At 39.9% G+C, this 12,759-nt stretch overlaps 1 protein-coding gene across 6 annotated transcripts in view; it reads left to right on the forward strand.

Moving 5' to 3' along the window:
- The window catches only part of FBLN2 (fibulin 2), a 108,852-nt gene that overhangs the window by 58,155 nt on the left and 37,938 nt on the right, over positions 1-12,759 (forward strand). For all 6 annotated transcript variants that reach the window (XM_087744728.1, XM_087744727.1, XM_087744726.1 and 3 more), the window contains one exon: positions 12,601-12,712. In XM_087744728.1, the coding sequence (XP_087600854.1) occupies positions 12,601-12,712 (112 nt within the window). The remainder of the gene's footprint in view (positions 1-12,600; positions 12,713-12,759) is intronic.

The raw sequence follows: 12,759 nt of genomic DNA on the forward strand, positions 1-12,759 counted from the left end.
CCATCATCTCCTCCCTTACCTAGCTTCTGTTTCCTCAGCCTGAACAGGTGCTGTGTGTAAACGGACATTGGTTTCCCAGCTCGTAGTTGAATATTAAAAAAGAAAGAAAATGAGCAGTGGACTCTTATTTACATGCAAATAATAAAACCTGTATTTGGAAATGTATTGATGAAGTGGTATGTAAAGTTCTGCCTGTTTTAATAGTTTCTTTTACTTTGTTTCAGGTGTCTCCTGCAGTAAGTAACTGTAATGAGCCTTTGTGGGAGAGATGAAGAGACTCCTCCACCCTTCATTAGAATTTACCGCCTTATCCCAAATGCTCTAAAATGCATTTAAATCACAGAGTTGGAGCTTTTCACAAATCAGTCCCTTTTCTCTCTCTCCATCTCTGGCTCCAAAGCAAAATATGTTCAGGAATGTAAATTCTTTTAAAATTGGCTGCAGTCCGTAGTTTCCAAGTATGAAGTGTAGCCAGAGTCCATTGCAGGAGATTGAATTCCAGCTGAGATTTAACTTGTGCCTCTTTCAGGTGCTGCATGCAGGGTGGTGGAGCCTGCCCCAGTGCTGCTGTGGCACACAGTCCTCCTCTTCCAGCTGGTCAGGATCAGAAAGAGAAGTCTCCTTCCTAGCTATGTATGGAGTGCATGGCTAAGCTGGACCATGGCTCTGTCTTTCCAGTTGTGTTTGTGCTGTTTTGAGTGGTGTATACATAAGAGCTTGAGAAGGAAAAGTATTGCCACTATCTCTGCAGCTTACAAAAGGATAAAATGCTGAGATCGCTGAAGAAATAGTTTCTGTAGAGACAGATACAAGCTGTCAGCTAATGAAATGCTAATCTATTCACAACATCCTTATGATTATTTCATACTTTGTAGGAGACAGATGTTACTTGTTGAATGTTCCCTGTAGGAAGCACTGTCATACTTGATCCCACTGCGCCTCATACAGGACTTGAGTCAGCAAAGGACTTCAGCACATGTCTAACCTAGCTTTAGGCGAAAACATCCACTTCTGCCATAGTTTACAATAATTTGCAAATGATTGCCGTATTTGAAGGTGATTTCAGTAACAGTGCCTGCAAGTATACAATAGTATCGATCTTGATGAACACATACGAGCATGACTTGCTCCTTTTAATTAGGAACATGGAGTTGAAACAAAACATATGAGTTTTGTGTGTGATCTGAGTGGTGTAGATTTTTGACAGGAAGGAATTAGGGAATTAAACGCTTCATGTCATTCGTTGTATTTCTCTTGGTATATCGTGGCCAAAGGCTCCAGTGGAGTTACACTGATCTGCACCATGGGAGACCAGATAGTTTGAGCTGAAGTGGAAATGAGCAAGATGAGTCACCCCATACCTCCTGTGTGAAACCACAGTAACAGTATCAAACAAGGTCCTTCATTTAGAAGTCAAAAACTCAATTTTCCTAATTTCCACCCCAAATCATTAATTTCTTAGGGAACTGAAAAACCTTGTTTCCAAACAGCTCTGGTTCTGATGCATACTGCATGGCAAAAGAAATTTCCTGCTGTGCTTCCTGCTAGCGGCTGTGAAATTCCCCTGTAACACTCCAAACACCATTATCAGCCCATTCAAATTAATATTTCCTCCTACATTCGTAAGGGATAAAAGGAAGTTTGTTTTGTTGCCGTTGACTAAAGTGTCCCACTGAATTTCCTTCTCAATAACTGCTCTGGCACTGGGTGCTTCGTGGAGAATTTAAACCTCCTTGGGGTTAATGGATCAAGGCAGAACTGTGGGCCATCAACACTTCCAGCCTGCCATTAATCCAGGAAATGCCCTGGGCTGCAATCATTATTGCTGAAATTCTTGCACAAACACTGATTGCAGAACTTCATAAAGAAAAGTCAAAGAAAATGAGAACGCTCTTCAGAACATCATAAAATAAGTAAACAATGTAATTTACGATTATAAACCTGACAAGGACTAGCAAGGAGTACAGTAGGATACCCAAATAAGGAGAGCTGGAGCCCTACAACAACTTTTCTGTTCATTTTAAGCATCCCTATGCACTAATTAGAAACTCAATGAAACTCAGAGGTTTGCTTCCTCTGATATTCAGAATTTTTTGGTCAACAATCCTCAGGCCTGTCCAAACAGAGCTGGAGGGCACTTATTTCACCAGGAACAGGTCAGGCTCCTGGGGTGTGCTGCAGGTTGCTGACTGATGGTATTGTGTAATCTCATCTTTTCTTACCTTTTCAAGGTGTGCAAGACTGTTTGGCTAGGGCTGCTTCTTCTGTTAACATACTGTATTAAGTTACTTTGAAAGTTGTGTTGAGAAATGTAGCAGAGAAAACGAGCTGACACCAGCAGCTGCGGATGAGTCAGTGAGTCAATTTTCCCAGTTTGTTTCAGTAATGTTCTGAATAGAGATGAGCATTCTATTCACAGTGAATAACTTCTCTGATGAATTTTACTGTTTTTCTACTTTGCATGAATTGGTCATGAAGAGAAAGAAAATCTTGGCCTTTTTTTTTCTCCAAAATTATTCAAGAGTTTTTCTGTGAACAATTTCTGGATGGGCTCTCCTAGAGTGCAGCTAAGGGTGCGTATTTTTAGTCTGTGCTGCATTCAGTTGTACTGATCAAAGCAGATCAAGCACTGGTCAGCTGCTTGGGATTTTTTTCAGTTACTAAAGTTGCAAAACTCAAATACCTAAAAGCTCACAACTGCAACCTGAAAGACGAGTGAACTTTGGGGTTGGCTTCATCTGACTTGCTGTAACCAGTTCCCTCTCACATGTTAGCTCTGCCAGTGTGTGTGCAGTGTCTAAACCTGTAATCATGTGCCAGCGAAGCAGATACGATTCAGATACAAATGTACAATCCTCGTTTGTGACTTTAAACAAAAGTACAATTTCTATTGTGATTGGTACGAGATCAAATTATGTATTTATACGGGTTGCATGATTAAGGTGTGTCTAGCGTTGTTGAGCAATTGAACTCCAGAAAGGCACAATAGCTTGGCTTGTCCTTGATCAGCGTTCCCAGTCCAAAACAAAGACCTTTTTTGCTGCTACACTCTTAAAATTTAAAGCAGCAACATGTCTTGATGGATGGCTGTCCCTAGTATTGCAGTGTGGGTTTGAATAGTTACATGGTGAAATTAATTATTTTTATCTGTAGATAACACACACAAGTAGGGGGGAGCATGTAAGCTAAATTAAGGCCTTACACATGCATCCATTTGCCTCTCTATGTTTGTTTGCCTTTTTTTTAAAAGAAATATTCTGTAATTTAATTAGTATTACACCTCAGCAAAATTTGTAACTGGCTGAGAGCATACTGAAAGTGCTTGTGTTACTAAATGCTTGAGTTGCAGCAGATTCAGTGGTCCTGCCTTAATTTCCCAAGTGCTCTGACAGACAGTCCATGACTACGTCCCCTGATAAACACTATGCCTCTTAACTTTAAAATCAAACAGGGCTGGTCGAAATGCCGGCTTTGAAGAAAGGAGCCTACCTAGCCACAAAAAGGAGCATGCAAAGAGCATGCTCTCCCCCAAGATAAAATTCTTTAGACAGGAATTACAAGGGTAATCGGAACCAGGCTTTCCAAAGCCTCAGCTCTTTTGAAAGTTAATAGACAGCATAAATATACTGTGTGCAATATTGGGGGAAGGAAAGTTGAGGAGGAAAATACAGTCAAGACTATGCTGAAGGGCAAGAAACATTATGTCTACCGTGAGTTGTTATTGTAACTAATAGAAGGATGATTGTGTATGAACTGTTTCACTTTAAACTCAGTGACAAAAGGATAGATCCAAACGAGCCAAATTTTTAAAAGGCAGGAAGAGAAATTGCTTAGACTTTTCGTTGGTGAAAAAGGTTAAAGAATTTATTTAGTTGTTTTTTTTTCCCTGCCTCCCTCCCTTCAACCTGGAGCTAATAAAGGGTGCTGTCATGGAAACGTTTAAGACCAAACATAGTCTAAATTATCTGACCTCTGGCACAGGTAATACAAGTTTTGACTTACAGGGATTATCCAGAACTAAAGCCAGAGGGAATATAAGGTTGCTATTCATTCACACTTTGAACAAAATCTGCCAAACAATCCTGGCTGAGGCTATGTTGATGTATGTCTCTATTGTACAGTGCATAGTAAAATGAGAACATTCAGTTTGTTTTATCCAGTTTTTCATTGTGCCTTTGGGCAGACACAACTCTATATTTTGCCAAGCAAGCCAGCATAAGGAATTTATGAAAAAAGAATAATGTAGGAAACAGAGCATTTTCAGGTTGAAATGGAAAGCAGATGCCTCACAAGGAGTGAAGGCAATATAACAGGAACTTGTCCTGGATGAATGGTGGGATGGATTTCTAAAGAGACGCAGGTGACTTCAGAGGAAGTAGGAGAGGGTAGAAAAATGCTTTGCTGTATGAAGTTTAAAATGAAGGCAGGTTGTTGCAAGTGTGATGGACCTCACTTACATTACTGTGGTGATGGCATGGCAAATTGAGTCCAGTAGGAACAGAAGAGGATGATGGAAAAGAGGAGAGAAGGATTAGGTACTGGATTGAAGCCATGAGATGTGTGTTGAGCTCTCAGCTCAGCCTATATTTCTCCTGCAATCTGCTTTTTCATTATTTCCAATGAGAGGAGCCTAAAAGTCTAATGAGTGCATATGGGTTAAAGCCCCTTCCCCAGCAATGAGCTAACTGAGGATTTGATCATGGAAACACTCAAGCATTACTCTCATTTCAGTAAGATTTAGAGTCAAATATGCTCCTGAACACTGGGGCATTTTGAGGAGCCTGCAGTAACTTGCACAGAATAACCATACGCTAATTTATCTGGGAACAGGTCCTGAAGAAAGCTTAACCAGACCTAGTTACGTAAGTGATAGTTCAGTTTCAAGTGAAAGCAGCTGGCTTTGGGGCTGCGTTGTCACTCTCCCCTCCCCTATCTTTGCCAAGATAAATGTTCTTCTCCTCTTTACCTTTACTCATTAAAATGTCTTCCTAGCCATCTCAGATAAATCAAGTTAAGAACATGTTACACTGCACAACCAAATGGTGAAATTCAATGAGGGAATTTAATAAAGCCTCTCAGACTATTGATAAGATAAGGAATGACAACCTATTAAGGGGTAAAGCTACAGTACTTTTTTTTTATTTATTAAAGCTTTAAAAGATTAAGAGATTGGAGGAGAAAAAAGACCCACTGGAAACAGGCATTTTTCAGTATTTGAAGAACTCCATCAAGTTAATCGTTGTTCTGTGAAGTTCTTCATTATTTGCCATAATATATGGCTTTATGTTCTCAGGCAGGTATTTGATGAGGAAATACAATACCTTTTTTCTCCAGTGTGAGCGAGCAAACAATTCTTGTGAAATGTATGTGCTGGGTGCATTGCAGGTCTAGATACCCCTTCCTTTAAAAGGAAAGATAGACATATATAAAACTATAAAGATATTTTCAAGGTGTTTTCTGTTGTTTTTGTTTTGTTTTGTTTTGTTTTTTTATAAGGAAGTGGGAAACAAGTAATGAGCACTGACTAGACAGGAAAAGCAGCACTCTACTTTGATCCCTTCCTTGACCATGTGTGCTCATGGAAAGCTGATGGAAACTGCTCCTATTTCTGCTCTAGTACCATTTCTGTTCTTTCTCCACTCATTTCTGGCGGGTGAGGATGGTTGCAGCAGATGAGAGCAACCTATCCTACTGGATCAGCTTTTGTACCAAATAACAGCTTTCTTTTAAGATGTGAAAAAGTGCTAGTGTACTCCAGTGCCTTAGGAGCCAGCCTTCATGCTTTGCTGCTTGGGAAGTCGCGGTCTGCCACAGGTGTTGCTGGGGAGACTCATTTACTGCTCTGAGAGGCTGGTTTGTTAATCTGATGTGTTGCAGGCTGCTGCTGCCATCATGCAGGTGATGCTGGACTGTGAGGCTGCTCCACTGAGCTCTGTGGGGTGGCTGACTTATGCTGACTCAGGACTTGGGCAGTTTATGCAGTTTTCAAAATTATGTTATAGTTTGAGAGTCACAGCTGTCAGCTCCCTGTGTGGATGAGCAATGAGATCCTTACAATGAAGATGCGTTTTAATGGAGTGCCACATTTCTAGAAGGTTCCACATCAAAATTAATCTTAGTGCACAAACTCATTTCCTTACAAGATCCTGTGTTGTTTGTTCTGCCCGCCCTGCCCCCCCTGCCCAAAGAGTAAGTACTAGAGAAGTACTATAGCTTTGGGGAAGATAAATTATTTTCCTCAGGTATAGGAACTGAATAGCATGCTTCATCATAACAAGAGCTCAGCTCAGTTATGGAGGTATGAACATTGCCTCTTTCACGTGTGAGCGCCGATCCAGCAATTAACAGCTTAAATTAAAGACAGCAGTGAAGAGATGTAGCTGCCTGGGGCTGACAACATCATGCTGCCCCTGAAATGCCAATCTTCCCAGTGATTCATGCTTCATCTGGAACATGGTGCGCTGACTTTCCCTGACTAATAGGTAATATTATTTGGGAATAATATCAGTTTTGAACTTTACCTATATCTTGGATCAAGTGGTTATATCCAAGCCCCTGCACTATATCTGCCTACATGGGTCTCTCTGTAGATCAAAATTACTATCTAAGACTCTTTAATGTGTCATGGCTCCTATAATAATTTTAGAAGAAAGGAAAATAATTGTTTATTTTAACTGAATGAAATCTTGGTACCGTTAAAGCTAATGGCCAAGATTTAACCCATCACTTGACACTTGTGGGTGGAAAGCTTGGATGGATTGGTTAGTGTTATGGGTCAGTGCTCACTGCATGCATCATGTGAGGAAGTGCTGAAGTCTTAAGGTTTGTCTATCTGAGTTCTGCTTAGGCTAAAGAAACATTTAGAACAGGATAATGGTGGATAAAACATGCCTAATAGCTCAGTCAGTGAGTCAATGCATTTGCTTAAAGAATGGATATTTGCACAGTAGGGGTTAGTCAATCGATGCAAATGTTCTGCAGAGCTGCAAAACTAAAGTGAGAATGGAAGCAAGCAATGAAATCAGAGGTGTTAAACCACTTAAATGTTCTGAGTGGAAATTCAGGTGTAGCTGAAATCAGTGAAACTTTAGTGTCAAAAAAGCTCTGGCAAGAAACTGAAATACTCTATCCCTTGCTTGACCAGTCATAGAGCTAGCTGATGTTTTATTACTCTCGAAACATAATTTGTGAACGCGGGGGGGGGGGGGGGGTAAAAAAGGGGAGGAGGGTTTTCAAAAATCCTTTTTGTCTCCTTTACTATTCTAACAAACTTCTGGTTCACTGTGTGAGTGGGGGGAAATAATTTAGTAGCCTTTAACTGTGTGTTTTCCTCAGTGTAATGTTTGAGCTTCAGCTAAACTTTTTCAAATACACACACACACACACCCTATACCAGATTTTTCTCAATGAAAGATGAAATTCCTGGATAGCAGCACGTAAAAGCTGTGTGGATATCGTGTGGCTATGGAAAACCTTGATGTGACCCTGAGTCAGTGGGAGGCCATCCCACCGCTAGTCAAGTTTGGACCAGGCACTGACACAACATGATGTTTTAAGGCACAGTCAAGGATGAATTAAAATTCTCTGGGGGGGAAATGTTTCTCTGAATATTTGAATTAAATTCTAAATGTCTCTAAAAGACAATACACAAACTTTTGAGATTAGGCCAAAATGTACTTTAGTTCATATCTTCAGAGTGATGTAGAGTGATAATTGTAGGAGGTAAGTTACTAAATTGAAAACAAGTGAGGAGACATGACTCTGTTTTATAGTACAGCCTGAAATAAATTACTTTTTTTTTCCTAGTGAAGAAATTAATAAATAGCAAATTATCTGTTAACAGGTGTCTTTTTAAATGACTTTGTGAAGTAACAAAGATGCACGCGGTATAACAAATATTCAGGATTATGGTGTTCTCAAGTAAAATGACTTTGTTTTCTGTGAGCAGATGCAAATCTACTTCTAAATCTCCTAATATCGTGAAAACCCCAAATAAACAAAGCTCCATTTAAATGTTTAAGTATTTCAAAATCTGTTATACATAGAGCTTAAAGTCTCCATCCAGCGTAGAAGCTATGTGATCTTCAGTCTTGTGCATGTATCTAGTTGTATATATTTGTTCTTGCTAATGTATAATCAAAATATCATAAGTCCATGCTAATGACTGTGAATCCTATTATGAATTATTCAGTTTTTCTAACTCCTGATTGAGATAAAATGCAATAGTTTGTTCATTTTATTGTAACTGCGTTCTAGATTTAATTATTCATAAGATCATAACAAAAAGCAATATATTTTGTAAATATGACTGCTTAATAGTATGGCACTTCAGTACAGCAATCTGATATTGAATCTTTAGTGAGGAATGAGTAATTAATTTTTATTTGAATTATAAATCGTGTAGATTACTGCAATATAGATTAGTAAATTTTGCTGTATTCCTGTATTTTAAACCTAGCAATGCTGTAGCAAAAAATGTGTTTCAGCACTTGGTAAAATGAATGGAGTTTCTACCAAGGGACTGAATTAAAACTATGTTGAAAAACTGTTTTATAGCAAAGTTTAGTAATGATCTGGTACCAGGTGTATTTCCTGCCTAGTTTAACTGCATATATCATCCCTCTCGTGTCATATAGCAACTCTTACATGTAACACAGCTTTCAAGATTCAAGTATATTTTTAATACTGTTAATATGCTGCATAAAATGAAAGCACTACACAGACTGAAGTCCAGTTGCATTTTGTTACGGTACCATGTGCCCTTGTGTGTGAGCAGGAATGTGGCAGTGTGGGAGGACAGAAATGGCTTCAGTCATCAAAACCCCTCTGCAGCTGAGCTGCATGGGGTGAGGGTGAAATGGCTTCAAGTCTGTTTTGGGTTGTCTCTCCCTAAAGCCTTAAAGAAAACAAAGTAAAATTTACAAAAGTGTGAATTGCACCCTCTTTCCCTCCTCACGTCTTTTTTCTTCAACATATAAATAAGGACTTAAGATAGAGATGAAGCTTTCTGTGCCATGATCTTGTCTGCAGTCCTTACTGTGCATTTGATTTGTACTGAGGCATTCACTTGCCATAACGCCTCCCCCCTTCTCTTTGTAACCTAATGGAGTCGCACAATTGGAGTTTGTAAGCACAAAAAGGATGGGTTTTGGCCTGGAAGCCCAACTCTCCCTCTTAATGTCAACTGTCAAAACTGTTACTACTTTTTTGGAGTTACTATTGATTGATGAAAAAATCAAAAAATGTGGAAGGGCTGGGGCGGAATGGCAGTCGGGTGGCAGGTGGTGTGCGGTTTGATGCTCCAGGCCACAAGGCTGCTGCTGGTTTGGGCACACATGGCTGCAGCTGTGAGTAGCCGTGTCTTGTCACTTGCTGTAATCTCCTCCCCTCACCCATCCATCCAAGTTAGTGATGAAGAAGGTACCATCTTTCCACAGACCATTTTCCCTTTTCAGTGAAAAATGTAATTAAGAAGTTGAAATATATTTTCCAAGAAGCGTGGTTCAGAAATGCTTGATGTTCCCATCCGCCCACAAGGGTGGGCTCCATGTTGGAGATGAAGTTCCCGCAGTACCGCTGCGCAGCTGGGAGTAGAGCGTGAGGCAGCAGCCCCCGCAGAGCCCCCCTCACCTCCGCAAGTGGCTCAGGCTTGGCCCTCGAGCTCAGGAGGAGCAGGGGCAATCCTACCTATCCTCGGTACAATGGCTTAACCCTATTGCAAGACTATCTCCCAAACTGTGTTTCATCTGGCTACTGGAGTAGTCAACAGTGCTCAGCCAAATCAAACTCAGGTCTGTTAAGGCACTGCTGTAGAGTGTGTGAAACAAATTCTATTGGGGGTCAAAGAACACAGAAGGAAATGGAATTTGGTATTTTTTCTCCCATGAGATCTTGGTCAGTCATGGGACATGTATTCTTTCTTTCTTTCTCCCCCTCTTTTTCACTATTGTTAGATACAGTTTCTTAAAGTTGTTTTCTCATAAGCAAACATTTCATGATTGCAAGCACTATACTTTGTGTATGTTTAATTTTTCTAGTTGCTTTTTATAAAGCAAGCCATGCTGGTGATGAGAACTTTCCAGTTTCCCAAATGTAATATTGTCTCCTAAATTAACTGTAACAAGTAAAAAGGAATAGTCTTCTACTGAGGAGGTTTGTATTATTTGTGTAAGTAAGTGCCAATATTTTTAACATTGAAGATAGCACTACACTTAAACTTCTTACCCTTGATATCTAATGACTATTTAGCTCTACAAGACACTATATAAAGTTCTTCTACTATTGTTTGAAACATAGAATAAGTGCTGTAAATACATGACAGCAGAAATGTGCTGATAATGTAGACTGTCTCTGTTTCTTCTGAATAGTGCAGCATGGATACCCAGATGTTTTGAATTGTAGCCATTTCTAAAAATGTCTCACTTATAGTTAAGTGTTACAATTTTGCAAAGAAAAATTATTTGGCTGGATATCATATACCAAATGCAGACAAAAGAAAGGATTCTGTTAACTTTTTCATCAAATCTGGCCTATTGGAGAAGCTGCCATCTAACACTGCTGTCAACATGCAGGAGGAGAGGGTTCTCAGTTCAGATGGGATGACTGCAGTCCCTCCTATCAACAGGAATGCAACTCCCTGACAGACCAAAATTGCGCAAGGCCAGTCTAGCAGAGGCTGGCTTCCAAATGTTTAGTTTTGTTGCTGAGTCTTGACAGGAGGGCACTACACCTTCAGCAGTGCCATTCTGCAGCAATGGCATTTTTCCTAAAAGCCTTGTAGAGAAAGAGGTTCCCCACTCCCACTGTAAGCAGAACTGATTCATGAGGGATTTATCTAAAAACTGGCTGAGGGATCTTGAAAATACATTGTTCTGCAGTGTGGGTTGCTGGGTGTTGGTCAAGGAGTGCTCAGATGTGGAGCTACCCAAGGTCCATTGCACCCACACATCCCCTACAACTCAACTTTGAGGTGATTTTGTCTAGTTTTCTCTTAATGGTAACACCAAACCATGCCAGAGACTGGCCTGGAAGGATGAACAAAATGTACAATGTGTTCCTTATATCCATATAAATAGCTTTAAAAGGAACTGGAGCACTTCTGATGAGCCAATGGAGCTACTCTAACTCATCAGCACAGGGCCATTGATTCTTTGCAGAGAAAACAGCGCCCTGTGGTCTGATAGATCATCTTTATTATGTATAATCTTTATGTATATTGACATGTATATCAATACTGTGAAATCACAGTCCCCAAGCATTTGTAATGCACCTCGTGTGTCTCTAAAAGGCATCTCTTAATTTTATTACTTGATATCTGTGTAACTGTTCCCAAAGCAGACAGCTCCTGCTGTGTCCTGTTAGCTGGTAAGGGGGACACCACATGCTTTGTGCGATGGAGCCCATTCACTGCGTGAGCAGTCGCAGGAGAAATCTTCCTAATGACACAGAACAGTGCTTGCCAGCTGCTGCCATGGAGCAGGCTCCTTGAACTCTAGCATCAGTTTAGTTGGCTTATGTTAGTGTTTGTTTGGTGTTTGCACCCCATAGCATGGCAAATGTCCCATCATGAAGCAAATTTGTGTACAGACTCCAAAAAATACTGTTTCTGCCCAGTCTGATGTGACCTCAGTCTGTTCTATACAGTAGGTATGTAGTATATTGCAAATCCACTAGTTTCACTGTAACCTGAAAATTTACATCTTGAGTGGAAGTTCTCAAGGAAAAATGTAAAAACTAGTGCAGCATTCTACATGTCCATCTCTTTTACTACATCTTAGTGCCAGTGTTTTACGTGAGCTCATTAGCAGAGTCAGAGTTATGTCTCTCAAACCCTTTTCATTACGGTTTTAAACCAGCTGAACCCCCAAATTCAGCCGTAGGGCACTCTAGATATATGTACTCTAAGCAATTCTGAAGAGTAAAATTTCTTAATTTATCTTATGGAAACAATTTCTTAATGCTGTATATGTCAAACCTACTAAAAGCATCCTTGCTAAATACTAAGAACTTTAAGGGACCATGACAAGGACTGTGTTTCAGTTTGTTGTTACTCATCAGTGAAACTTCATATTTACAGTTTGGTATAAGAGAACTACTGAGGCTTGTGTGTGCCATATGCCAAGCTTGTCTACGCTCTGTGTGCTGTATTTCGTTTGTTGTGAACTTTACTTGGACACCTTCATGCTAGCCCAGCTAGTGGTAGTGAAGGCACTGTTACAACAGCATAATGAGTTATTAGATCAACTTGTGTAAAGTGGCCAAGCATGATTTTTCAGGGTTTTTTGTTCAGAGATCATAGAATCATAGAACCGTCAAAGGTGGAGTTGTCTTCAAACCAGTTATGTCTTTTATTGTAATTAAAACTATAATTTGCTTCTGCTGTTCTTTCCTGGAAGACATTACCAGGTGATCAATTATGTCAAGATACTGCAGGTATCAGTTGCCTCTTTCTTTTTTTGCATATAACCAATTGAAATGTGGAAAGAAAAAAAAAAAAGAAAAAGCTCAACTCTTGTTATTTTAAAGATCTTCTCAATTAAGAAAACAGAGCTAAACCCAGTCCATTCCATACAAAAAATTCTGGGTATATGTTTTATACAGGTTCCACAAAGGAGTTGATTGAGAGCTGCTGTGGAGCTGGACAACAGTGGGCTATAGACAACGGGGAGTGCACAGAAATCCCTGTAAGTGGAATGGATGGTGATATTTGCAGGTACGTAAGGCAAAACTGAGCATTTTAGTTTAACACAGAGAGCAGCC

Source organism: Nipponia nippon, unplaced genomic scaffold (assembly GCF_047370975.1).
Source record: "Nipponia nippon isolate SJK-2023a ecotype South Korea unplaced genomic scaffold, ASM4737097v1 scaffold_9, whole genome shotgun sequence".
Lineage (NCBI taxonomy): Eukaryota > Metazoa > Chordata > Aves > Pelecaniformes > Threskiornithidae > Nipponia > Nipponia nippon.